Genomic DNA, 27,175 nt, shown 5'->3' with positions numbered 1-27,175 from the left:
TCTGGGTGGGAGGGCGGGGTGTAGGGCCGAGGGCTCCTTGTCCTCTGACCTCTGCCAGCTCTCCCCTTGGAGTGCCCTTGCGTTTGCCCTTGGAGTCAGGAGGGGAGCATCCACTGCGGAGATGGTTTTCTCAGGTCCTCGTGGCCTCCGGCGCCCGCAGGCTCGGCTGTGTCCCTGGGGCTGGGGACCACGTGGGGACAGCTCACTCTGCTGACTCGGCTCTGAGGGCAGGTGGCCGCGCCCCGGTTCAGGAGGGTTGTGGGAGCGTGAGACAGCACCGGGGGAAGGGCCGGGGCCGGGGAAGAGAGACCTGCTCAGGGTGCTCGCCTTCTGCACGGCACTGCCTCCCTCTCCCTCTCCCTCTCCTCTCCTCTCCTCCTCGCCCTCCTCGCCCTCCATCGCAGAATGCTGTGCGGTACCCGAAACGGTGCCCGGGAAGTGTGGGTCACGCACTGACATGACCGCTCCCCCGCCTCCCCCGCCGTGGCCTGGCCGCCTGTCTTCGCACGTGCCCCTCTCCCATCCGTCACAGCACGTCCTCGCGGGCGGAGTGAGTCAGGGGCACCCACAGAATCTGCTCGCACCCCACGCAGCTCCCCGTGGCGGTGGCAGCTCTGCGGGCGGGGTGTGTCCCTCCTGGAGCCCCGAGCTCAATCCGCGGTTGGCTGGCCCGCTTGGTCGCTCACATACCGCCTCTCCCTCGGCAGCCGGGGCCTGGCCTTGCACCCCTGGGCGGCTGGGCCCGTGGGGTCACCCCCACTGCGGGCTCCTGCGGGACTGCCATCCGGGCGCTGCGTTCCTGTCCTGCCCTGGGCCCGACCCTGCTCCGGGCGGCCAGCAAATGCCCTGCCCGCGCCTCTACGGCGACCCTCTGCCCCTTGGCGCTGCGCACGGGTCGCTCCCGGGTCCTGCTGTTGCCGCGAGGCCTCCAGTGAACTTCCTTTTTTCTTTTTTTTAAATATATTTCATTGATTTCTTACAGAGAGGAAGGGAGAGGGACAGAGAGTTAGAAACATCGATGAGAGAGAACATCGATCAGCTGCCTCCTGCACACCTCCCACTGGGGCTGTGCCCGCAACCAAGGTACATGCCCTTGACCGGAATCGAACCTGGGACCCTTCAGTCCTCAGGCCGACGCTCTATCCACTGAGCCAAACCAGCTAGGGCCTCCAGTGAGCTCTCACGTGTGTATTTTGTATTGTTGTACCTGGACCTTCATACGCTCAGGGCCCGGCCTGCCTTCCGCCTCCCAGGGAGGAAGCGCGCCTTTTGAGCAGTCAGACCTTCCCGCCAGGGCACTGCAGATCCGTAAGCTAGATAAATACCGGGGTTAAAGCCCAAACGTCCAAGGCAGGTGGGAACACTTTTCCTGCCCATTTGGATATGTGGAGCGGGCCATACAGAATTATCCACTTAGAAATTAGTCTGCTGTGTTTGGTCAAACATTTAACGAACTCACCCTAATACCTTGGCAGGCCCAGACCAAGTGATTTCACAGCCTTATAGGGCCCGCGGGCCGACATTCCCCACCCCTGGCCGAAGGGGAGACCTGATAGCGGGCTGTGAACAGGGCCGGGCAGACCAAGGCCGTGCGCAGCGCGGGTCAGGAGGGAGTGCACGCCCCGGGCTGGTTAGTGGATGCGGTGGGCTCCGCGGTGGGGACAAGCTGAGTGGAGGGCTCTGCGCCCAGGAAATCTCTGACTGTACTCGGGTTTTCCTTCCCCCTCCCCTCTGCCTCTGTTTTCCTACTGAAGTGAGATTCACGCAACATCACACGACCAGTTTGGACGAGGAGAACTCAGTGGCATTTAGCGCGTTCCCCACGTTGTGCAGCGCCACCGCTGTCTCCTCCTAAAACACTCACCACCTCAAAGGAACCCCCAGATCCATTAGGCAGTCTCCCCGCTCCCGCGGCCTGCTGTTGGTCTCCGTTGATGACCGGCTCTGGCGATTTCGTGTCAATGGACTCACACGTGGCCTGTGGCTCCTTTGACTTAGTGGAGCGCTTTCGAGGTTCCTCCATGTGCAGCCTGTGCCAGCGCTTCATTCCCGTCCTTCCGTTTATTGTGGTAAACTGGACGCCATGGGAAAGGCACCGTTTAGTCACTATTGAGTAGACTTTTCAGTGGCATTAAGTACCTTCACACTGTTGTGCAACTACCACCGCCATCATCTCCAGAACGTTCCTTCTTCCTAAACTGGACCTGTGTGCCCACTGAGCCCTAGCTGCCCACTGCCCGCCCCCACGCAGGAGCCGCTGTCCTCCTTTCTGTCTCTGAGGACGGACTGCTCCAGGCGCCTCAGGTGAGTGGAATCACAGGATATTTGTCCTCTTGCCTCTGGCTTATTTCACTTAGCACGCCTTCAAGGTCCACCCACATTGTGACCTGTGTCAGAATCACACCCCTTCCTCAGGCCGAGACTGTTCCGTCGTGTAGACGCCACCTCTGTTTATCGCTGACCCGCACTCGGGTTGCTCCCACCGTCGCTGCTGTGAGAGATGCGGGATCCGTGGTCTCAGCGGCCTGGTGGGTAGTCAGCAAACACGCAGCGTCACGGAGACGAGCTGCTAAGGTTCCGGAAGGTGTCCGGGAGCAGGGTGTGTGGGGCATCTGCTCACGCCCCATGTCTCCCCGACGGTCTCCCCTGCACCGCCCCCCTGGCCCCCCCCTCCCGCAGGCTCCCCGTCTGCACTGCACTCTCCTGCCTCAAAGCCCAAGCCCCGACATCCCACCCAGGACCCGGGCCGAGGCTTCCCTCCCAAGAGGTCCGCGCGGCTCTGCTCCCACGGCCTCCAGAGGTGCCCGACGCACCAGGGCCCTTGCTCTGAGCCCCTGCCACATGCACCAGGCTTGTTGTTTGTCTTCCTGGTCTCGGCTCACCTCCTACGCTGCGAGGCGAGTCCCATGAGCTGAGCTGGGTGCCTTGCAGCGTGCTCCCTGCCCGCCGCCGCGTCTGCATGCCGCCAGCGCTGGGCGAGGGCCTGCTGGTGCCGCCGTGGCCGCCCCTCTGGCCGTCAGGTTGCATCGACCCCGCCCTCTCTCCCGGCATCTACCTTGGGTCCCAGCACCTTCCCCAGGCGAGAGCCGGCTGTGCCCTCAGCAGGCCTGTCCAGACCCCACTTCCTTGTCCTCTGAGCCAGGGGCCTCGGGGCCTGAGCCTGAGCCTGGCCCTCGGACCGGTCCCTCCTCTCCTGTCAGCCACAGGCCATCTGCTTCTACCACCTCGCTCCCTCGCGTCGCCGGCTGGCTGCGGCTCACTGCTTCCCGCTTCCCTGAGGCTTGGGCATCCGGCTTCCAGGCCCCGCCACTCCTGGCTGCCAAGCCCGGAAAGCAAGGAGGGAGGAGGGAGAGCTCCGTTCTCTCCACGCCTGCTGTGCACCTGGCCCCTCGCACTCAGGCCTCGCCCAGGGCTAGGCGTGGGCCGTGGAGTGCGATCCCACACGCTCCCGTGCTCCCGTGCACACTCACACATGCGAACACATGCTAGCACTCACATGCACACACAGCCCTGCACCCACAGGCGAGCACGCCTGCACACACCACTCACACGTGTGCACATGCGCTCACACAGCGGCTCGGCGTGCCTTCTTCTCAGCCTTAATTGCCCCTCAGACGCACAGCGGACTCCTTCCCCGAGGGCCTCTGTCCGGATGGGTTTCGGGCCTGAGCAGCTGAGTGTAATGTTCTGAACAGAAAACATGGTGTGTGTGTGTGTGGGGGGCATCCCTGAGCCTCTGCTCCCGATGCTGAGCCCTGGGAAGGGGCAGAGATAGGGGAGGGCTCCTGGGCCAGCCAGAGGGGCCTCTCTGGTCAAGGGCTGTCCAGCCACGGACAGGACGGATGGCTCCTTGGATGGGAGGCTTTGGCCTTGGGCCAGCCCCGGGGGCCGAATGAGAGGGAGCTCCCCACAGCGGCTGACCAGGGAGGCTGGGATCAGCCCTTGAGGCCAGAGGGAAGAATGGGAAGGGGGTTGGGAGTGATGGGGGCACCTCACCTCCCTGGAGGCTAGCTCCCCGAGGGGCTGGGCGGTGAACCCCAGCACCTGCCTGGCCCTCACAGTCTCAGGTGCTGGAGTTCCCCCCTGAGCTGGACCCCTCTGAGTGAGAGGCGGGAAACGGGAGAGCAGCCGCCGAGTGTCAGGAGGAAGCTGAGCGGCCATCTTCCTGCAGCTGGGCTGCCAGGCCGGTGGAGCCGCGGCACGGGGTGCTGAAGGCTGGGGTGGCTTTCCCTCCAAATGGCCTTCAGGGTCGCAGGGTGTACTCAGAGGGGCCTGCTCCCTTGGCCACCCTGAGATGCCGTTTTGGTCTTTCTGTCTGTCTGTCTGCCCCGCGCACTGTCAGCAGGGGGTCTGCGCCTGGCCTCGCCTGCAGCTGAGCGGGGGCCACAGACCGAGGGAGGGTCTGTGGGAGGCGCAGCAGGTTAGGGTGCGTGAGCCAGGATTGAAGGTGAATTGGGTTTGCGAGAGGGCCTTCTAGAAGGAGAGCAGAGTAAGCGGGGAGGGGGAGGGGGAGGGTCAGATGAGGGGCTCCTGCCCCAAGGCAGTGCCCCAGGAGGGAGCTGCGGGGGAGGGTCCCCCTGGAGGCTTGGAGGCCGAGGGCAGGCGGGAGCGTCCAGGGTGGGGCGACCCTGAGCTGCTGTGCGGGTCCCTGCCTACAGGGTGCGGCTGGGCAGTTCCCGGGCGGAGGCGGGGTGGGGGGGGGTGTGGAGAGCACAGCACGGTGGGCTCCGGAGGCCACACAGCTGCACGGTGAGGCCCTGCCTGCCGGGCATGTGAGAGGGCTGTGTGGGCCGGCTCTGAATGGTGCGGACACTGAGACACAGACATGGCGTTGGGGGGTTTCCTTCTCATTTGCTGACCTGGTACTTCCAGGCCCAGCCCTGCTGCTCCGGCTCCGGCCCCGCAGAGCCCTGGGCGGGGGCAAAGGGCGGAGGGCGGGTGCCCGCAGGGAGACGAGCTGGGCGGGGGTGGGACCCCTTCCGTTGTTTTACTCAGAGCATGACCTCCAGGCACAGTCTGCTTTGACTTTTTTGGGGTCACAGGTAAGGGTTCTTATCTTGTATAGAAACATAAAAAGCAAGCAAGCTATTGTTAGTAAAAAAAAAAAAAGTTTAAAAAATTTAAAGTTAAAGCAGGCCTGATTTCTGGAATAGACAGAAATCCCTTTGGTGTTTCTTTCTCCCCCCAAATACACGAAAGCCCTAGGTTTGGATCCCATGGCTTCCCACGAGGAAGGAGGCCCCGTAGCCCCACGGGTTCCTGCAGTCTAGGGCTGTGCCCGCAGGGGGCGCCGCCTCCTCCTGCTGCCTGTGCTGGGAGCGGGCTGGGTGGGTAGGCCCGAGCCCTCGCTGTGCCTGGGCTGTGGCCGGGCTGTGGTTGTGCTGTGGCTGGGCTGTGGCTGGGCTGTGGCTGGGCCGTGCCTGGAGCCCGAGGCCGGCGGAGGGCGGAGTCCTCAGCCCGGGCCAGAGGCTGGGCCGCAGCTGGTTGCGCTCCTGCCCCCTGGACGGGGCACGCTGCCTCCATGGTCACGTGATGCATGGTTTCCGGGAACTCCTCTGGACCTCCTGGGCTCGGCAGGTGGGAGCGTGGAGGCGCAGCACCGGGCCCTGGCAGAAGCTGGCAGGGGAGCTGGCTCGGCTTTACGCAGTGGCCACTGACTGGGGCTTAGAGCCTCCTGGCTTCCGAGCCTCCCCTGAGCCTCCCACTGGACACTTCGCACTCGTTGGTCCCCACGTGGCTCCCGGAGCAGAGTGTGCAGGCCTGGGGCTGGGGGGGGCGGGACCAGGAGCCCCGGTGGGCACGCTGGGAGGAGGCCCTCCCGGAACGCAGGCCTGGGGCGGGGGGGGGGGGGACCAGGAGCCCTGGTGGGCACGCTGGGAGGAGGCCCTCCCGGAACGCAGGGCTGGGGCGGGGTGGGGGGACCAGGAGCCCTGGTGGGCACGCTGGGAGGAGGCCCTCCCGGAACGCAGGGCTGGGGCGGGGTGGGGGGACCAGGAGCCCTGGTGGGCACGCTGGGAGGAGGCCCTCCCGGAACGCAGGCCTGGGGCGGGGGGGGGGGGGGGGGACCAGGAGCCCTGGTGGGCACGCTGGGAGGAGGCCCTCCCGGAACGCAGGCCTGGGGCGGGGGCGGGGGGGACCGGGAGCCCTGGTGGGCACGCTGGGAGGAGGCCCTCCCGGAACGCAGGGCTGGGGCGGGGGGGGGGGGGGGACCAGGAGCCCTGGTGGGCACGCTGGGAGGAGGCCCTCCCGGAACGCAGGCCTGGGGCGGGGGGTGGGGGGGACCGGGAGCCCTGGTGGGCACGCTGGGAGGAGGCCCTCCCGGAACGCAGGCCTGGGGCGGGGGGGGGGGGGGACCGGGAGCCCTGGTGGGCACGCTGGGAGGAGGCCCTCCCGGAACGCAGGCCTGGGGCGGGGGGTGGGGGGGACCGGGAGCCCCGATGGGCACGCTGGGAGGAGGCCCTCCCGGAACGCAGGCCTGGGATGTGAACAGAGGGGGCCCTGGCCGAGGCCCCGCGAGGGCTGTGGAGAGGGGGGGACTTTGCCTCTTCGGTGGTCATGTCCCCTCAGAAAGCGGAGCCTGGCAGGAGCGTCCTGGGGCGTGTGGCGGGCCCGGAGGCGTCTTGAAGGGCCCGGTCGCCACAGGGTGGCAAGCCCAGGAAGTCCCTTACACTTCGCACCCAGGTGCTCTGTGCTGTCCCCAGACAAGGGCAGCGTCCTGGGTTCAGTCCTGTGTGCCCACAGGGAAGAGTCCCTAAGGTGGCTCCACTGGTGTCCTCGGGGCGGGGGGGCACCTGTAATCTAGGGGCTTGATGGGGTGACCCTTCCAGGAGCTGCGGGCCTGTGGGCGGGGACTCTGGCCACCCGCCTGACGCCTCCCTCTTGGCCCTCCTGGCTCTCAGCACAGGCCCCCACCCCCCTGGCTCCCAGAGCCTCCTACTGATGAGCTGCTGCCTACATCTGAGGAGTAAGTGGAAGGAGGCATTGGGCCGTGGTTCTCAGCCTTCCTAACGCCCAGACCCTTTAACACAGCTCCTCATGTGGTGGGGACCCCCAACCGTAACATTACTTCCGTTGCTACTTCATAACTGTCACTTTGCTACTGTTAGGAATCGTCATGTAAATATCTGATATGCAGGATGTATTTTCATTGTTACAAATTGAACATAATTAAAGCATAGTGATTAATCACAAAAACAATATGTAATTATATAGGGTGAAATATTTATTTCTAATTACAAGTAAATGAAATTTTGTCTTGAAGCATGGTGTAGCATGGGTAACAGTCTTAATATAACAGCAGTAAACTACATTGCTACATTTTGCTACACCGAGGAGCGGTGTCTCCGTTCCTAAGGCCATCGGAAATATGTGTTTTCCGATGGTCTTAGGCGACCCCTGTGAAAGGGTCGTTTGATCCCCAAAGGGGTCGCGACCCATAGGCTGAGAACCGCTGCATTAGGGGGGGATCCCCCCGCCACCGCTGAGTCCCGCTAAGGAAGCCAGGTCCTCACGCTCCGCAGTGAACCCGGCCGCCGGTCCGCCTGGACGTGGTGATAAGTGGCCGAGCCGGCCTTGGTGGAAGGCGAGTGGCGTGACTCACCTGAGACAGAAGCTGCTTTCAAGCCTCAGGAGGCTCGGTTCCCACAGGCCTTGCCAATCACAGATCCCCATCAGTGGACTGAAACAGCCTGCGTGTGGGCACCTGCTTCTTTGACGACAGACAGGGATGGTATTCACGGTAGATTCGGGGACCCCTGCCCTCCGGGGTTCAGGCTGACGTGAGAGACAGACCTCAGAGGCTTGGCAGCCTGGGACCAGGCTGGTGGGGGCACCGTGGGAGGGAGGCCCCAGGAGGCTCCCCGGGAAGTCAGGTCTCCTGGTGCTGGGAGGGTCCCCGAGCCCCGGGGAGCCGTGGGCAGGGATGCAGGAGAGCCCCGTGTGTCCCGCATGAGGAGCGGGTGGCGATGCTCCGGACAGGCGGGTGGGGCGGGCACTGGCCGCCAGACCGTCCTCTAGGGAGTGTGGCCGCCGCGCTTCAGGGGTCTGTACCTGTGAAGTCGAACAAAGATGTTTACCCGTGCGTTCTTTTCTTCTTCCTCGAGCTGAGCTCTGAGGTTAAGTCAGATTGACAGGCGGGTCCACGCGTTAGAAAACAGGACGTGCACAGGTGGGAAGGCAGAGGAAAATGGCATTTGTTTTGGGCTGTAAATGGCTTTGGTTAAATATGACGAAGTGAAACATCTGTTTGCTCAGCCTCCTTACTGAACTAACAAAAACTGCAAGAAGAAACAGAAAAGCAAAGTCTATCTTTAACAACCTAAGACACGTCCATATGCTGAAACGTGATGAACAAAGAACGGTTTCCAAGCACAGGGAAATTAGGCCAGGATGGGAAATTAGGATGGTTCTAGAAGGGAAATTTGCCTCTACGGAACCAGGGCACGGAGATCGGAGTCTAGAGAGCCAAACCCCAAAACCCCCTTCCTGGACTGGTTAGCAGAGCCGACGTATGCGGGACCTTTAGGAGTGTCCCTGACTCCTGTGTGATGCCCAGGGGTTGCTAAGGAGGTGGAGTTACCCAAGGGACTGAGCAGGTGGGGCGAAAACCGTGGGCTGCCAGCAGCCGGGACAATGGAAAGACAAAGAAAAAGAAAAGAGGTATAATTGGAACAAAACAAAGCGAATGAGCAGTTTCTAAAGGCACAAGAGAAAGCGTCTCCCTGAAGCGGAGGAGCACGTAAATCTTCAGTTTGGAAGGACATACTGGACTTCAGGAAGAGTAGATAGGGACCGTTCACACATACCTTGGCGAAGTCACTGAACTTCAGAGAAAGGGGGTTCCATTGCATCAGGGGATGTGTTGGGAATGGGGCGCATGGGGCGCTACCCTGCTGGCCAGGGCTCTCCACAGCATAGTCAGTGCTGCAGTTCAGGGGCTGTGCCTGCAGCGTCTTCCGGAAGGAAGTGCGAGCCCGGAGTTTTATATCCAGACAAGCTGTTCAGGTCTAACGACCGCAAAGGTGTGGTCAGACATTTGAGAACAAGGGAACGTGGTTCCTCCGAGCGCTGGGGAGTGAGTAAGGGAATGAAAGCTCCATGGTAGATGAACTCCATAAGACGCGTGGAGAAGCGGGTAAGGGCTGGTCGCCCCTGCGCAGAGCCTTAGACCAGGGCGGCACCGGAGGCCACCGGGCCTCGGGGGAGTCACCGCCTGCGCTGCCTGTCACAGCTCTGCGGTGCGGAGACGTGCCGCCTCCCCGTTACACGGGCTCAGGGCGATGGCGCTCAGGATGACGCTCCGCTGGCCGGTCGGTGCCCATGCAGCTCGCCTGCCGCTGGGAAAGCCGCAGGAGGGAGGAGACAGGCCGCACGGGGGTCAGGGGTCAGCACTACGTGTCCTCTGAGCTCCTTCCCGTGGGGACGCGTTCGCCTGAGGTGGGCCTGGCCGGGTCTGAGTAAGATGCTCCAGGAAGCTGCTGTCACTGGGCAGGTCTACGTCACAGAAGCGTCCCAGGCAGACCTTCCCGGTCGATGGGAACCATCTTTCCACAGATCCTTCACAAACCCCGCCCTCCAGGCAGTCACGTCAGCTCATGGGGGTGGAGGGCAGTTGCCCTAGTTTCCCATCCTTGTTCTGGATTCTGGGATGGGCGGGGCCTACAGGGAACCAAGGCCAAAGCCGACTGTCAGAGAGATGCGCTCAACCCAGGGCCGCGGGGGCCCCGGGCGGGAAGGGGCCCAGGCTCGCTTTCCTGCGGCTGTGGCTCCTCCCAGCCTCCCGGGGGCCCTCCTCTTACCCTGGCGGCTGCCCCTGGCCTGTGTTTATGGCGGCAACTCTTGCTCCTGCCACGCTCTCTGCTTTCCTGGCCCACCTGCATTCTCAGCCCAGACACGCCCCTCGACAACGCAGCGCAGCGCAGCCAGCGCGCACGTCCAGGCACCTGGCCTCCTGGCCCGGGGGCCTGTCCCGGGACCCACGGAAGCTGGCTTGTCCACAGGAAGTCAGCTGCTGGGTTCTAAGTGGGAAGGACGAGGGGAGGTGGTGGTATCTGGGCAACACTGGTTTCTTCCCGTGGGTTTGCCCGCTCACGGTGTGCGTACGTGTATGCCGAGTGCATCCGCACCCCTGCCTGGGGCTTCACCACGCGGCGGGCGTGGCCGCTGCCTGTGCCGAGCGGGACCGAGTTCTCTAGGGTCTTTGGGTCTTGGGGTCTCATCCTCCTAGAGGGCAGCAGCTTCGAGGAGCTGGGAAGCCGGGAGGGAGGACGCCAGCTCGTGGGGAGCCCTGCTTATAGCGGGGCCCCGGGAACCCTGAGTGCCGCTCCCCTCCCCAGCCCGCGGGGCGACCCCTCGCTTCCAGAGCGCGTCTCCGAGCCCAGCCAGTGCCCGAGCATCAACCTATGAACCAGAAGGTCACGGTTCAGTTCCCCGCCAGGACCCATCCCATGTTGCGGGCTTGATCCCCCGTGCGGGGTGTGCAGGAGGCAGCCAGTCAATGATTCTCTCTCATCACTGATGTTTCTCTCTCTCTCCCCCTCTCCTTTCCCCTCTGAAACGTGGAGCTTGGGAGTGAGGAAGGTACCAGTAATGGTACCAGTGCCTGGGGAGAGGGGAGGGGGAGAGGAGGGAAAGGTCAGGCTTGCTCCCAGGAGGCGGGCTCCTGGGAGGGAGGGCGCCAATAAAAATATACTTACATATTTTTTTAAAAAAGGAGAGCATCTCGGAAGCCGAGCCACAGCCTCCTCTGAGTGCTGCGCTGCGTGTCACAGCGCCGCTCGCTCTGTGCTGTTGCTGTGAGCAGGGCTAGTTCTCCTTGGTTCATGGTGGTCAGGAGAGCTGGCGCGGGCAGCCCCTCGCCCAGGGCTCCCTGGCGCTGACCCCGTGTCTCTAAGACGGCAGGGCTGGGGCAGGGGAGACTGGTCTCAGCAGCCGATGGCGGCTCCTTTAAAGACGGGAAGTAAGAATTTCCTCTGCAGTGGCCCCCAGACTGGGGTGCACAGGTGAGGGGAGAGGAGCGAGATAGGCAACGAGGCCAGGGAGGAACCTCAAAGGTGCAGTGTACATCTTTCCCCTCGCCCTTCCCTCTTCCCTCTTGGGAGGCGTGTCCCATCAGCACCGGCCTGCACAGACTCCGGGGGGGGGGGGGGGGGGGGGCGGTGAGTGTGCACACGCTGAGCAGACGCAAACATGTTTTACTGATAGGGACCCATGGCCAAAAAGCAGGAGGCTGCTGGCCTGAAAGCTGGGCAAGTCAAGAAATGTTTTCTTGTGTGAAAACGGAATTTCTTTCCAAACTCAGACTTGGTGAATTCTCGCACGCATTCCTGAGAGAGTTTCTCCGGGACCCAGCCGGGGGCCTGCTCCTCATTCTGCAGCCCCCGCCTCTCTCCTGAACACACAGGCACCGCTCGGTCCTTCCTGCGCGGGTCTCAAAGGAGAAGGCCCTCCCACAGCCTCCGAGGCCGCGGTGCCTATTCCAGAAAGGTCAGCCGCGAATTCATTAAACCTTGTTTGAAGCCGTGGGACGCCTCCGGCTGCTCTGACTTAGAAAAACAGCTTCCTAAGCTCTCTCCCGTCCTGGTGAGCAAAGACAGCCATTGGTTGGTGCACAATGTTTATCTTTCAGCTCTCCCCCTGGGGCGGTGGGGGCCGCTCTGTGGAACCAGCCTGGCTTCCCTCTGCGCGGGAGCGCGCAGCCTCCCAGCCTCCCTGCTCTCCCGTGTGCAGCGACCTAGTGCTCCCCGCGGACCAGGGCAGGTGCGTCTCCCGGGGCCCTGGCCCTGTGGGTGCACTGGTGTCTGAGCGTCTTTGGGCACCGGGGCTTGTTGGCCCCATGCCCTCCCTGAGGCTTCTGATCAGCGCAGCGCGGTCGGGGCTGTTGGTCCTGGTGGCTCCTGCTGCGGGGCAGGCGTGCAGGGCACCGAGGCGCACCCTCCCAGCACCCTCCATGGGGGCCTCCTTCCTGCCCGGCTAAACAGCCTTACGACCTGCTTCCCACCAGTCAGCAGCCTTCAATGCCGGGAGGGAGGAAAGCTGGTCGAAATCAGCCGTTTTCACACCCTCTCCCTTCCTGTCCATCTTCAGGACACACCTGTGCCTGGATACGGCACGTGAGCCGCCCCTGCTCGGCTTCCGGCCGCTCCGTCGCATTGCTGCCCTCTCCCTCCTTCTCCGCCCTCCGGTCCTCGGTCCCGGTGTCTCCTCTGCTCTGGGGCAGTGCCCTCTCCCCTCACTGCACTGACCCAGCTCCTCCGGGAACGGGGAAGCCGAGGCTGCAGGGAGGAGCCTGGGCCTCAGGGGGCCTCCTGCTGAGGGTCCATGTCCATGAAGCAGGTCTTCGCTGGGGGGGGCGGGGCCTGCCTGTGGACCCCTCCTTTCCTCCCCGCCCCCCCCCGCTTCTCCGCCCAGTGGAGACCTCAGTGAGGAGGGTCTCCTGGGGGCACACCTCTTGCCTCCTGGGGTCACTGCAACCACCTGGCCCCCTGGGGCCTTGTGTCCGGGGTTGTGTCCCAGACAGACGTCCTGGGTCTCCTGGAACGGGGGGCCCTTCTGTCATGGGGCAGCCCTTTCCTCCACGCCTCGGGCTTCTCAGCCTCAGGCACAAAGCCCCTCACAGCCCCGGCTGCTCCTGCTCCTGGGACTGTGTGTGTGTGTGTGAGAGAGAGAGAGAAAGAGAGAGAGAGAGAGAGAGAGAGAGAGAGAGAGAGAGAGAGAGAGACCCTTCCCCTGGCTTCTCTGTTTCTGGCATTGCTCCGCTCCCACACCTGTTCGTGCTCCCCACAGACCTTTCCTGGATCGGCCCTTTGTGTGTGCTCTATCCTGTGAACCAGCTCTTAACTCGCCCAGTTAAAATAGCTACACTTACCTGAATTGGACCCAGACTCTGATCCATTTTCTGAGGTCTCTTGGATGCCCCCCACCACTAACAACAGAACCAAACCCAGCCTCCTGGTTCTGACATTTCACTCCCCATTCTCCACCCACCAACTGGCTTCTCCCCTTGGACCTCCCCATCGCATCGAAAGGACCACTCCTCCTTGGACTCAAGCCCGAATGCCCTGTACTGAGCCCGCCCTACCTCTCACCCCAGGGGCTCCCTCTGGGGCTGTTGCCTTCTCCTCACTGTCCCCCCATCTTCACCGTTTCCTTACACAGAACCCGGCATGGCCTTGTTGGAACGTTAGCGCCCTGTCCTCCTGGCCCTGCCACTTGGTCCAGGCGCTTCATTGCTGTTGCCGGGAGCTGTCCGAGGTGCTGAACCCGCGCTGGCTCCACCTGCCCTGCTGCCTGCGCAGCCACCCAGCCCAGCACGCCCTGCCCTGCCTCTGGGTCTGAGTGTGCTGCCCCTCCCCCCTCGGGAGGCAGCCCACCCTTTAAGGCCTGGCTTAGCTGTCGCCCCAAAGCCTTCCCGGACTCCCGTCTCTCAGTGATTTGTTTGCACACCCGTCTCCACTCCAGGCTGGGGCTTCCAGAGGACAGGAGCCCTGTCTGATTCACTTTTAAAGCTCATTTTAATTCAGCATTGAGTAGGTGTTCATAAAGAATAAAAGAATGCTTATAAATGTAAGTATCTATACATCTATACATACGTGTAAGTTGTAAGGGTAACAATACAGTGAACAGGTGTTCGCTGTGAGGACCCACCTGCCATGGTAAGAGTGTAACCCATTCATACCATCCACACCTGTCGCTGGGCCGGACAGCAGCCCCGGGTCAGGGAGTGCTCGCCAATGACCGAATGCCCAAGCCAGTGAGCGTGCCTCTGGTTTTCTCAGTGAGGATCGGTGTTGCTGGGCAAACCCCAGGTGAGGAGGTCATAACTAAGTCCCATGTCTGCCCACTCGTGAGCTCACTGCACTGCTCACACGTCTCCGTTCACTTTGCTCTGCTTGCGGCGTGCCCACTCGGCGCCGGCCTGGCCTGCAGCAGGGAGCCACGCGTCCAGCTCTTCCTGGGGAGCGTGCACTGGAATAGCTCTTCAGAAACAGTGCCCAGCGAGGCCTCCTCGCAGTGCTCCCCAGCCCTCCGCAGCCTCACTGCACTCCCCACAGAGCAGGAGCCCCGCCCAGCTCCCCCCTTGCAGGTCCCAAAGGCTTTGTGAGTCACTGAACTTCTTTGTGTGGCTGTTTCCTTGCCTGTAAAACGGTCAGAACGGGTCCTGCCCCCGGAATTGCAGGAGATACCGTGACACAGGTGCTTGGCACGCCGCGTGCTCACGGTGAGGGCCTGGCTGGCATTTCTGCCTCTGTCATCCACAGAGATTCCAGGGGGCAGGGCTGGGGTGCAGGCAGAGGTTGGAGAGGACTCCCAGGGGCCGTCCCTGCAGTCCTCCGACGGGAGGGCCGAGTACCAGGCTTCTGGCTCACCCTCTCAGTCCTTCCCTCACTTCCGGGTGAGGATCATAAAAAAAAAAAAAACACCTTTCACACAGCAGGTGACACGGATACAGCAAAAACTGCTAAATTTCTCCGAAGAAGCCACGAGCCTCGCCCGCTGGGTGGTGGAGGCGGGGCCCTGCAGTCCTTCAGTGTCACAAGGGCTCTCGGAGCCTCGATAGCTTTCAGGGGCTGCTTCTACATCGCAGCCCAAGTAGCCGCCGCAAACAAGGAAACTAGGGGTCTAACCACGTGGGGATATTTCTTACCGAGGCCTAGAAATTAGTCTACCCAGAGGCCCTAGTGCCAGGTTCTGCGCGTGGGCCAGAGCTGCCGCAGCCACCGCCTGACTGGGCCTCACAGCCGGTGGCAGAGACGGCCCTGAGGGGCTGGTCCGGGCCTCTGGCTGCCTGTCCCACTGAAGGGGAAAGTGCAGGCCTGTGAGACTGATGGAGGGGGGGGGGTGCTGCTCTTGGTTGACGAAAGAAGCGTTGGAGGGACGTGTAACAGAATTTCTTTGGGGAGAGTCTGTGTTGGACCGAGGGTGTGTCTGTGGCCAGCAGTTCCCCAGGAGAGAGGAGGAACTGCAGTGCCTGGCGGGGGCCTCTGGGGGCTCCCGGCCTCTCCCCTCCGAAGTGGCTTGTCCTGAGATGCCTACCAGTTGGCTCCTGAGTCTTGTTGGCAAGCGATGGCCTTCATATAGAGGCAGCAGAGACTCCTCCTGTCAGGCAGGCCCTGTAGGCTGGGCTCTGGGGCAGAAGGGCAGGCAAGGCCGCCCCGTGGGCAGCGTGGCGGTGTCTGCGTGGCTCTTGGCCAGGCTGCCCTGTCTACGGGTGCCAGTCGCCACCCAGGTGGTCACGGACTGAAGCAGGCATGGGACCCCAGGGAGGCCGGAGAAAGCATTGCCTTGGGCTTCTTGTGCTCAGCTTCTTTCAAACTGGAAAAGAAAAACTGGCAGAAATGAACCTAAGTTGGGTCAAAGGAGAAGGCATGGAAGAGAGCTGGGCTTAGCCTGACCGTTGGCTTCTGCCCCATTCTGTCACCTCATTGCTGGCTCCGGGTGGGGCCGGGCCCAGAGGACTTCCTCTGTGGTTCCTCTGGGGCCCTCCTAGAACTCCAGCCCCACCCAGCCTCACACTAGCGAAAACGTAGCGCGTCACCCATCTTGATGGGCTTGGTCTGGCTCCAGGCCGGCTGGGGGACTGCCGGAAGAAGGCCTTTCTCCCTGTCAGTGATGGCATTAAGCAGGCATTGGGGTGCCCCCATCTCCAGCTGTCAGGTCAGCCTCTGACGAGGCCACGCAGAATGTCACAGACCTGCCCGAGCAGCAGTTTGGACTTGAGCTGTAGCTCAGACACACCTGCGGGGACAAATACTAAGGTCACCGTCCTGCCTCCACAGACCCCAGGTAACTTGTCTGTGGTTCTGTCTGGAGTCACAGTTTAGAATCGCCCTGGGCGCTTCCGGGGTGGTTTGGGGCCTGGTACTCAAAGTGTGGTCTGCAGACCGTAACAGGCCTCACCTGAGCGATTCTTCAGAATGCAGACCCCGCCCACACTTCCTGAATGAGAGCCTGCACTTACCAGGATGTGGGAGGTCCGACCGGACGGCCTGGTGCTGAGGGCTCACGGGGGAGACGCTGGTCAGGGCTGAGTGCGCACGGCCCGCTGAGCACTCGGCCAGCGGTTGCGGGTCATGCGCTGGGCAGGACGAGGAGGGTGGCGGTGGGCGTGGGCCAGCCGCGCAGGCTGCTTCTCTGTGCTGTGTCTCTAACGTAGTCCTTTTCAATGTCATTTCAGCGTCTCCAGGAGACTGGACCCCAAGGAGCCCCCGGGCAGCCAGCGAGCAGCTTCGCCAACCCCGAAGCCGGCTCCTGGGGCTGCTCCCGGCCATGAGAGCGCCCGCGAGACAGGGGCCCAGGGCCCGGCCGGCCAGGAGGCTGGTGGCCCCCGCAGGACGCTGCAGGTGGACAGCAGGACGCAGAGGTCAGGGCGGTCCCCCTCCGTGTCACCAGACAGAGGCAGCACTCCCACGTCACCTTACTCCGTCCCCCAGATCGCCCCCCTTCCCAGCAGCACACTGTGTCCCATTTGTAAGACCTCGGACCTCACGTCGACCCCCAGCCAGCCAAACTTCAACACCTGCACCCAGTGTCACAGCAAGGTCTGCAACCAGTGTGGGTTCAACCCCAACCCTCACCTGACCCAGGTGAGCACCTCTGCCCCGCTCCCCCCCTTCCTCCCCGCCCCCCCCCCCCCCCCCGGCACCAGCTCTCTCTCCCTCTCATGGCCCTTGGTCACCGGCCTCTGTGTCTTCCTGGGCTTGAATTCTGGCTCCCGACGTGGTAGCGGGGACCAAGGCCTGGCCCAGGTCTCCTGTGGGATCGCACCTCCCGGAGGCGTGGGCGGCCCCAGAGCCGAGGCGCTTTCTCACCTGGTCCGAGTTTGACCTGGAAAACGGTGTTGCGAGGACCAGACATCGCGTGGACACCTTCCCCATGGGACTCATAGAAGAGGCCCGAGGCTAGCCTCTCCCTGATGGGAGAGCGAGGTGTGGGGAGGCAGGACACTGCCCCCGTGTCTGGGAGCTCCCCCTCTGCGCGCCCCTTGTTTGTTAGCTGGGGCGGAGCCACCAGAGGCCCAGGCTGGGGCCAAGCGTTCACAGTGGGTGACAAGGCCCACACTCGCCAGAGGCCACTTGGGGGCCATTTCCATGAGCGTGGCCTTCCTTCTGCCCCAGAGGCCCTGTGCCTACAGCCCCCCCTCCCCCCCCGGGGTGCTCAGCCACCCCTGGAGGCGCCCTGGCGCCCTGGCGGCTGCTGCTCCCATGCTCTGGCTGAGCCGGCGTGCCTCCGAAATGAGCTGAGCGGGTCTGTGGCCTCCGCCCTCTGCTCCGGGGAGGCCGTGGCCGTCTGGATGGAGGGCGAGTGCTGACGGCAGACACAGGCATGGCCACCCCTGGAACCAGAGCAGCAGGAGCCGTTTGGACCACGTGGGGGAAGTGGGAATGCGTGTTCGCAGGTCGGGTCTATTTGTGACACGAGGTGCGTGGGTGTGGGACGCGTGGTTTGCGAGAGGTAAGTGTGAGGTTGCCAGGAAGGAGCTGCTGTGGGGGCGACTCAGCACTTGGACTCATTCCTGGAGCGCGGGGGCTTCCGAGGAGGCGGCGCACGCGTGATGATACATCTGGGATCGGAGACAGCCCGTGCCTGCCCGTGGCCAGGGAAGTGTTTGTCCTGAGCCCGGAGGACGGGGTGGCTGAGGCCTGGCCGCTCACCTGGGCTTCCTCCGGGGAGAAGCAGAGCACCCGGCCTCGAGGGCGCTGGCGGCTTGCGGGCAGGAATGCGATCCGCCCTGGGCGTCCCCTGCGCCAGCCTTGCCTCTGGGTTCCCTTCCTCACATGCTCTCCAGCTGCAGGACCTGAGGGCTTCAGGTGGGCGGGTGGAGATCCCGGGAGAGCCCGCACGTGGCACCGCTCTCCTGGTGGGCATGCTGGCCCTCACCACACGTGGGCTCCTCCGGCCCGGCCCGTGGGCCCTCAGCAGGGGGGAGAGCCAGCCTCTGAGCGCGCCTGGGGAGCAAGAGTGGGAGGGCCCTGGCGGCAGTCCGTCCATCTGCCTCTGCTGGGAGGAAGCCGAGGCTCAGGGCCAGGGGGGGCCTGCACACACCCAGGCGCGGCGTTGGAGAAGAGCAGGCCTCGGCGCGTGCGGGCTGGACAAGGCTGTGGCTCTCGCCCTGTCCGTGGAGCGCCTGGGCAGGGCTGTGGCTCTCGCCCTGTCCGTGGAGCGCCTGGGCAGGGCTGTGGCTCTCGCCCTGTCCGTGGAGCGCCTGGGCAGGGCTGTGGCTCTCGCCCTGTCCGTGGAGCGCCTGGACAAGGCTGTGGCTCTCGCCCTGTCCGTGGAGCGCCTGGGCAGGGCTGTGGCTCTCGCCCTGTCCGTGGAGCGCCTGGGCAGGGCTGTGGCTCTCGCCCTGTCCGTGGAGCGCCTGGGCAGGGCTGTGGCGCAGGCTCGCTGCCACGGGGTCAGGGCTGCTGTTTCCTGGCCGCCAGCGCGGGAAATGCTGGCCTGCTCTCGGGCTCTGCCTGGTGGTCCCTTCCTGCCGGCTCCCCACGCAGAGCCTTTCTTCTCCCGTTGGTTCCTGCCAAGGAGGAAGGGCCCTGGGCACACCCCCCTGAGGGGCTGGGAGCCTCATGCTTGAGTCTGGCAGGGCCCCGCCCCTCGGGGAGAGCAGCTCACGCAGTGAGGACCAGGCGGCACATTTTGCTGGTAGACACCGCCCGCGCCCCCCCCCCCCCGCCCCCGGCCCAGACTCTGTCGCCTGGACACCTCTGATGTGACGCTCTTGGGACCCTTCGGGGGCGGGGGGAGGTGCCTGGCACTGCTGGGTGGAGGTGAGCCCTGGCCGAGGCCTGGCAGCCTGGGGCTGCGGCTGGCCTGGCAGTCTCGGCAGCAGGAGGCGTTGCATCTCAGCTCCCCTGAGAGGGACGGGCCACACCGCACGGTGACCTGGAGGCCTCGTGGCCTTGCCGACCTCGCAAAGCGGCTCTTGGACCTCTGCACGGGCGACCGTGGGGACGGGCCCTGGTCAGCGTGTCACGGGTGAGAGTCACTGGCACGGACTGGGAGTGTGATGGAGCCGCTGTGCCAAATGCTCCGTGAGGACCAGTGAGCGGGACGGAGGGGGTGGCACCACAGGCCTGGTCCGCAGACCCAGTGCTGCGGCTCTTCTGTCTCCTGCCATCTGTCAGGGTCCTTCACTTTAGCTGGGTCCCCAGGGACAGCAGGCAGGTCTGGAGCCGGGACACATACAGGCACGGGCCGCCCCGCTGGCAGAGCCGTTTCTGGTCTGGAAGCACTGCCTTCCTGCGCGTGGGCCACGCTGCCCTGGTCAGCGTTGGGGTTGCCGAGGGGAGCTCCATTCACGGGCACAGGTGGCCAGCTCCCCACGCTGTGACGCCCTCACAGGAAGGTGCCCGCCACGCACGCTGCTGGGAGTCCACGCTCCTGGACCGCCGGGGACGCATGGAGGTCGGGAGGAGCTCAGAGCACCTGCCCACAGAGGAGCAGACAGGTGTGGGAGCCGGCCTACCCTGGGCCATCCCGGAGCGAGAGAGCAGGGCGCAGAGCTAGTGGCAGGTCTCCGTCCCCCGGGCCCTGGCCATTTCCCACCACGGTCCGCTTCTGCTCAGGCTGACGGCTCAGCAAGCAGGGCCATCGGCCCTCTTCCTGGTGGAGGCCATTTCTCCCCGCGCTCGCTCTCCTGCGCTCTCCCTCCTGAGCTCAGGGTCATAACAAACTGCTCGAAACCTGGGAAAGGCTGCAGCTTCCCTGTGGGTCTGAACACTCTCACCTCCCGCAAGACCGTTCCCTGAGGCTGCCTGCTGGGTGGCCAGAGGTGGAGCCCTTCATGCCCGGTGGTGGGGTGGAGGGTAGGAAGGCAGAGTTGGGGTGAGCAATGGATGGAGTGATATGGGCTGGAGAATGTGGGCGTGGCCTGCAGCAGGCATAACCCTGGCCAGCCCTCCCGGAGGCCCCGCCTCCCCCTCCCCCCTCCCCCCTCCCCCCTCCCCCCTTCCCCCAGCCCTTCAGCACAGCAGCACCTCCTGGCTGGGCTCCTCCAGATGTGAGTCTGCCCTCCCTGCCCACCGCCCTTTCTCTGGTCAAAGTTGCTGATAAGCCCCTTTAAGAAAATGGCGGAGGAGTGAGCGTGGCCTTTCCTGGCCTGTTCCAAAGTCTAGACTTGGCTGAGACCAAGCCAAGGATGTTCCGTCCACTGTGCTCCCACCATCCCCCGTTGGCAAGCCTGGGGCTGGGCTGCTTCCCCGGGGTGGGCGGTGTGAGAAGGGAGGGAGATGCGCCATGGCCAAGGTCCTCCTCCTCCTCTGCTGCATCCCACTCCTTCCGGGCCAGCCGGGCTGGGCACCAGATGGCCGGGGGTGGTGCCGGGAGCACAGAGCCCTTCGCCGCAGCTCCAGCCTCGCCCCCGTTCCCGGCTCCCTCCTGGCCGCACTGCCGCCCAGGCCCAGGAGGAGCGGGCAGGTGTGAGAAGGACAGGATCCGCCGTGGCTGCACCTCCCTCCACCTCCAGCCCAAACGTGGCTGCACCTCCCTCCACCTCCAGCCCAAACGGAAGGGGTCGCCAGGGGCAGGCCCTTGGGAGGTCTTTCTGCCGCCCTCCGCCCAGTGCTTGGCAGTCAGCCCTGCAGTATAAAAATGGCAGCAAAAAGGAGAGATAGACAAAGCGGGACCAAGAGGGGAGGGCGGCAGCGGGGCTGAGAGAGAAGCAGAGGCAGGAAAACCGGGCGGGAACTGGCTGCTGACCTGCGGTGCTGCCATCGCTACCATCGGCTTAGCTCCACCTTTGGCCCAGGCAAGCCCGCCTGGTCCCCGCAGAGAAGGCGGCCCTCAGCTTCTCTCAACCCTTTCTCCTTTCGAGTGTTTCCCAGGAGCTGGGCGCGGCCCTTGGTTCTGGAGAATCGGGTGGAGAGGCAGCCTGGACCCGGGACCACCCAGCCAGCGCAGGGCCCCTCCCAGGCGCCAGGGCTGCGGAGGCCAGGAGGGGGCCGGGCGCGTGGTGCGAGGCTGTGGCCAGACTCCTGGGGCTTCTGCAAGGAGGGAAGCTAGGCTGCACCCCAGACCGAGCTGGATGGGAGCAGGTGGAGGCGGGAGGCCTGCGGGAGGTCCATTCGGGGCCTGGGGGCAAGCCAGGTCCAGGGAAGCCGGGATCCACGGCCAGTCCCGGATGCCGGGCCGGTTTCCAGGGCCTCCCTCGGGGGCTTGACCTGATGAGATTGGCACAGACGTCCCTGCCCTGTAGGGCTCTGCGTGCCGGCCCCTGAGCCCGAGGCCAGGCAGCTGACAGGCGAAGCAGATTGTGGCGGATTTAGGAAAACCGGAGGCTGGAGGGGCCGGCCCCTCCTCCGCCTGCCCTTGTCTCGGGGCCACAGTGGGGAGTACCTCCTATCGGGGCCTGGCTAGTGACTCAGCCCGGAAGAGCATGGAGTCACGCTGGCTGCTGGGCCCTCCCAGGACCCTCTGGTTTGAGCACCGGCAGGGAGGGCTCATTTGTGAGCTGTTTCTGTGATGCTTCAACTTGCACCAAAATAGAAAAAAGCATGAATGCAGCATCAGGCCCGGCGTCAGTGCTGAGGGCCCGCCACTCTGAATGCTGCTCTCCAGGGAGGGCAGGCCTGGGGCAGGCGGGGGGCGGCGTTGCTGTCGCAGGAAGGCAGGCCCGTGACGTCTGCACCCCTCCTTGCCTGCGGGGAGGTGGGGGAGCCTCACCCACCAGAAAGAGAGGCTGTGCCTGCTGGGGCCCGGAGCGCCTGGCAGCCGTGGAGGGGCAGTGAGGCAGGCACCGCCCCGAGAGAAGCAGGTACCCTGGGCAGCATCCTCTGGGGTCCCCCATCTGAGGTTAAAACGCAGGGTGGCCAGCTTCAGCGTCACCGGGTCCCTGTGGGGGAGGTGTGGAAGCCCCTCCTGAGGTCTGCCCATGCCCCTTCCCGCCCAGAGCCAGTGGAGGGGCGGCAGGAGGCACTGCGGACAGATCACCGCTGGCCGCTCACTCACCCTGGAGCTCGCAGGGCCCGGCCTGGTCGCCAGGCCTCGGGTGGGCAGTGCCGCCTTAGGCACCGCCCCCCTCGCCCCCAAGCCACCTCTTGGCCAGCACACCACCCCGAGCCTTCCGTCCCTGGGGCTGCCAGGCCCCTGCTGGGCAGTGGCACCTGGGGGTCCACGGAGGCATCACAGAAACAGCTTACAAATGAGCCCTCCCTGAGGCGGCCGCCCGGCTTCCTGGCGGCAAGGTCAGCCTGGCAGTCCCTAGCTCTGCCTCTGGCTCTGAGGACCTGAGGCTGGGTTGGCGGCCTGCCCATCTCCTGGCCATGTGCCAGGCCAGGTTCACGGACAGAGACCTACAGGCGGTTTCTGGTCCCTCCCATTCTGGTGGGCGGCGGCTTGGGGGTACCGAGGAGCCGCGGGCACTGGGTAGTTGAGGAGGACTCACCACTGCTGGTCCCGGGCCGGGGAGTCTGCACAGGCCCAGCGTGTAAACCAGCTGAGGTGGGCGGGCGGGTGCACCATCTCTGCCTGCCCAGGGAACAGCTCCGTCCTCTGAGAATGGAGGCAGAGGCCAGCAAGCTCCTGGTGATCTGGGGGGAGGCAGAGAGGGGAGTTTGTGGGTTCAGAGAGCCCCCCAGTCAGTGTCCTCCCTGGGAGGCCCTGCGTGCGGGCGTCTGCCTGGGCCTGGCCTGGGCACGGGGAGGGTGTGGTCAGGCTCCTGCGTGTAGGTATTTCTCTCTTTCCGTGTCCAGTGCGGGGTCCAGTTCCTGAGTAGGGGCGGCTGGGGATTGAGGAGTAAAAGAAAGAGACAAGACACAGAGATAGAAGGAAAAAGCTGGGACCAGGTGGGACCACTGTCCTCTTCTGATGGAGAGACAGGGACCCAGAGCCAACCCAGCGAGTTTATTTTATATCCCAAATACCAGGAAGTTTCACCAAAAGGTCAAGACAAAAGGAGATGATTTGCATACTTGAGTAGGCCCTGAGCATTCCTGGTGCTAGGCTGGATTTAGATATCAAAACCACTTCCCCACACCACGGGCTGAAATGAAGGTCAAGCTGACAACACCCTTGCCCTTTTGGCAAGGCGTGTTCCCAGGGTGTAGCTTTGCCGATGCCACTGGGTTCAGCTGACCATAATTAAGGAATGCCCATGTGCCTTCCCAGGCGCTGTCTACACCTGCGGGGCCGGGACCTGGTGGACAGGAAGAGCTGCACCCATCTGGGCGTGAGTCCCGGGCTGCCAGCCTCCCGGGAGCTTCTATTTAGGGGGGGCGCCTGTTGACAGCCTGGCTGACGGGCTGGGGAGGGAAGGCTCTGGGGTGAGTGCGGGAGCCTTAGCACATGCCACCCCTGTTCAACCCCCTTCAGACCCCAGGGAGGTCGCCCTGAGGTCCCAGGATGAGAAGCCTCACCACTCAGACCCCTCTTCCCAGGAAGCCCCACCCACACTTGGAGAAAGCAAAGCGGTGACTAGCCCGGGGTGTCAGACCAAGCGGCCAGAGAGGGTTCTGATGGGGCAGAGGGAGGGTGAGTGCAAAGCCAGCTCAGAGCACACTCAGGGGGAAGGGCCCAGCGTGTCTGGGTGAGGCAGCTGTGGTGAGGGCGGCGGGGAGCGGGGCAGGATAGGAGGGGTGGGCTGGGGAGGGCCAGGGGGCGCATGGGGGGCTCCCCCAGGGAAGCATGGGGGGCTCCACCAGAAGGGTCGAAGCCCATAAGTATATGCTCAGGCTTCTATGTGGCGTTTTTGGAGAAAAGGTATTATTGGCTCATGTAACTGGAAGTCCAAGGGCAGACTTAAGGCACAGCTGAGTGCAGAGATTGAATGGAGCCGCCAGACCTGCGCCTTCTGTCTTGGCTCGCTTCGGACTGCCTGTGGCTCCCCCGCGTCCCTCCGCGTGCTGGGAAGGAGGCTCCTGACCTTCCAGGCAGCATCCTCGGGCGAGGGATGCAAAGAAAAGACCCTCCTATTGTTCCTTTACCTCGTGACAGGGCTGGGCGCCGATGGCCCTGTTGCCAAGGTCACATGCCCGTCCCTGCACCACCATCTAAACCACCGATTGGTCAACGTGAGTCACATGCCCACTTGACTGAGGGAGGGCTTGGTGACAGGTAGAGACTACACGTCTGTCGCGTGAATAGCAACACGTGTCTTGTTTGTTCTGGAGGCACAAATCCTCCCTTTTCTTAACCAGCCTGTCTTCCTGAAGGAACAAGGGCCAGTCCATCCCACGTTGCCGCTCGCTCTGTGCGCCTCTCTGCTCTCGGGAGCTTTCTCGCCCCGTCCCCTCGGCTGGCCTGCCTCCTCCTGACAGGGCCTGTGTATGTCCAGGCCGCCCTCTCTCACCCGCTCTGTTACGCATCTTTCTGCAAGTCCCCCTGGATGCCGACTGCACCGCTGCCAGGCCCACTTGCCCTCACTCCTGGCTGCTGCTGGGTCACGCCTGAAGGGAGCGGCCGGGGAAGTGGGGGACCCGTGGAGGCTGAGGTCATCCGCCGGGAGGAAGTGGTGTGGACTGGTGAGGTGGGATGTGGGGTGCGCTGGTGCACACGGGTCTGAGGCACAGCCAGTGGGCATTTGGGGGACTGCCGGGCAGGAGGGCCTGCGGGCAGTGGTTGGTGGTTGTGGGGGGGATGGGGCGTGTGTGCCTGCCTCTGCTCCGCTCCCTGTGGCTGGCAGCTCCTGGCGGCCAGGGTGGCGCCCTCTGCCCTCTTAGCCCTGGCCCTGGAAGCCCGGGAACCCCCGAGCAGGGCCTGGCGCCCCGGCCGGTGCTGGGAGCTGCTCGACTGCCGTGGGGCTGCAGTGCCTGCAGCCGGTGCCCCGGCCCCGGCCCTCCCGCTGACACGTGCTTCCTCCGCAGGTGCAGGAGTGGCTCTGTCTGAACTGCCAGATGCAGAGGGCTCTGGGGATGGACATGACCACGGCGCCGCGCTCCAAGAGCCAGCAGCAGCTGCACTCCCCCGCGCTGTCCCCCGCCCACTCCCCCGCCAAACAGCCCCTGGGGAAGCCGGAGCAAGAGAGGCCCCGGGGCCCCGGGGGGCCACAGCCTGGGCCCCGCCAGGCTGAGACAGCCAAGGCCACCACAGTGCCGGGACCTGCCCAGGCAGCTGCCCCTCCCGAGAGGGGGAAGGTGTCTCCTCAGCCCCCTCACCCCATCAAGCCTTCCACAGCTGAGCCCCGGCCCCCTGCGGGAGAGGCCCCGGGCAAAAGTGCCACCGCGCTGCCCTCCGGGCCTGGTGCTGCTGAGCAGACCCAGGAGGGCCTCACCGGGAAGCTCTTCGGTCTCGGCGCATCGCTGCTGACCCAGGCGAGTACCCTCATGTCCGTGCAGCCTGAGGCTGACGCCCAGGGCCAGCTTGCTGCCAGCAAGGGGCCACCCAAGATCGTCTTCAGTGATGCCAGCAAGGAGGCTGGCCCAAGACCCCCAGGCTCAGGGCCCGGGCCTGGGCCTGCTGCTGGAGCCAAAGCTGAGCCTGCAGCCAGGGCAGGTCCCACATCAGGGCCGGCGAGAACTGGGGGGACACCCAGCCCAAAGCATGGCCGAGCGGAACAGCAGGCAGTGCCCAAGGCTGCTGCCAAGCCAAAGACCATGCCGAAGGACAGGCCCGCCTGCCCGCTGTGCCAAGCCGAGCTCAACGTGGGCAGCCAGGGCCCAGCCAACTACAGCACCTGCACCGCCTGCAAGCTCCGGGTGTGCACCCTCTGTGGCTTCAACCCGACACCCCACCTGGCGGAGGTAAGGGGCCAGGGTCGTGGGGCACGGGCGAGTGGGAACAGAGGGGCCCGAGAGCTGGGGCTGAGCCCCGGGGCGCCCTCTGCCGCGGATGCCCCGAGGGCTGTGCTCTCTTTTCCGTCCCTGCCCCGGCCGTCCCTCCACTCAGAGACCTGACTGGCACAGTGGGTGCGGGTAACGTACCCACTGCCTCTGACCGGCTGCGAGTGCCCTGAGGCCCCGAACGGCCTCCCCATGCCCAGCTCTCATGGCAGGACCTGATGAAAGATGCCAGCCCCATCTGCTCGGAGGAAGAACCTGGGGTCCCACCTGCCCGCGGCCTGTGCCCCTCAGGGGTGGAGGGCTGTTGGGCCCCAGGAGAAGGCAGGCTTCTCACCGTGGGCAGGCCGTGCCCGTGGCCCAGCCAGGTGGTGTCCACCTCCATGCCTTTCTCAGGCCCTTGGTGTTGGGTGTTGATGCTCGCTTGTCCAAGCCTCAGCCTTTGGGGCCGTGTTTTCCGGGACGGGCCTGCTCCCCTGGGCCTGCTCGTGGGGCACTCAGAGATGCTCTCCTGAGCTGCAGGGGAGTTGGAGGCTGGGGCTGGGGCTGTCTCTCCGCAGCCCCTGTTCCAGGGAAAGGTGCTGAGCGCTGCAGAGCTGGGCGGGAGGGAGTAGGATGCCCGTGCTCTGGCGAAGCCTGGGAGGCTCAGATGGTGCGGAGCCCCTGGTGGAGCTGGGCGGTGCCAGCCCTGGAGTCTGCTTCTGACCTCCCCGTACCCAGTCTGCCTGCTCAGGACCACCTGGGGGCCTGCTCGGCTGCCCTGACATACCTGCCTGTGTCCCCTTCTGTGGGTCTAATTGGCTCATCCCTGCTGTCATGCCAGGGGGGCCACGCCAAGGCCCCTGCTGGGCTGAGCCGTGCACGGCGAGCAGGCAGGGGAGTGCGGAGTGAACCCTGCTGCCGAGGGTGGGCAGTGGAGCAGGATGTGGCGTTGCCACCGTCTGTGTGGCTCCGTTCTGACTCGCCTGGGCCAGGCCTCCCTGGGGACCGCCCAGTGTGCTGAGGAAGACGGCTTGGCCGCCATGCTTTCCAACATCCTCGTGGGATGCCCTGTGGCCCTCGAGTGCCCACACTGCCCCTTCCCAAGCCCTTGGCCCAGGGGCTCCCTGGAGAACCCTGATCTGCTGACCAGGGTGGGGAGGGGGCGCCGGGGGCACGCAGGGCCAGAGGGGCTCCCGTAGAGAGACTGCCAGGCACTAGCTCGCTGCCAGGTGGGTGGGGCACCCCAACACTGAGCGGCTATGAACCCCATGGACTGCTGAGCTGGCCCAGCCTCGAGGACCCTTACCCCCCCGAGACCTGGCCTGCATTTCCTCGCTAAGTAGGAAGGATGTGCACAGAAGGGAGCGGAGCCGGCTCTGTCCAGGAGCGAAACCGTTCCAATGGTGCCTTCGGCAGCCGGGCCAGCGGCAGTGCTGGTTCCGCCCAGGCAGCCGGGCCAGGCAGCGGCAGTGCTGGTTCTGCCCAGG

The 27,175-nt window shown here is 64.5% G+C and overlaps 1 protein-coding gene across 4 annotated transcripts in view; it reads left to right on the top strand.

Annotated features, from left to right (window-relative positions):
• Positions 1-27,175, top strand: part of BSN (bassoon presynaptic cytomatrix protein) — a 66,948-nt gene that overhangs the window by 15,791 nt on the left and 23,982 nt on the right. For 3 of the 4 annotated variants that reach the window (XM_080671611.1, XM_080671610.1, XM_080671612.1), the window contains exons 2-3: positions 16,175-16,583; positions 24,795-25,670. In XM_080671611.1, the coding sequence (XP_080527737.1) occupies positions 16,175-16,583; positions 24,795-25,670 (1,285 nt within the window). Of the gene's footprint in view, positions 1-16,174; positions 16,584-24,794; positions 25,671-27,175 lie in introns of those variants that run through there. The other variant, XM_080671613.1, reaches the window with a different exon arrangement.

This window comes from Plecotus auritus, assembly GCF_963455305.1.
Source record: "Plecotus auritus genome assembly, chromosome: 6".
Taxonomy (NCBI): Eukaryota; Metazoa; Chordata; class Mammalia; order Chiroptera; family Vespertilionidae; genus Plecotus; species Plecotus auritus.
This window is presented reverse-complemented; position numbering and strand designations above follow the sequence as displayed.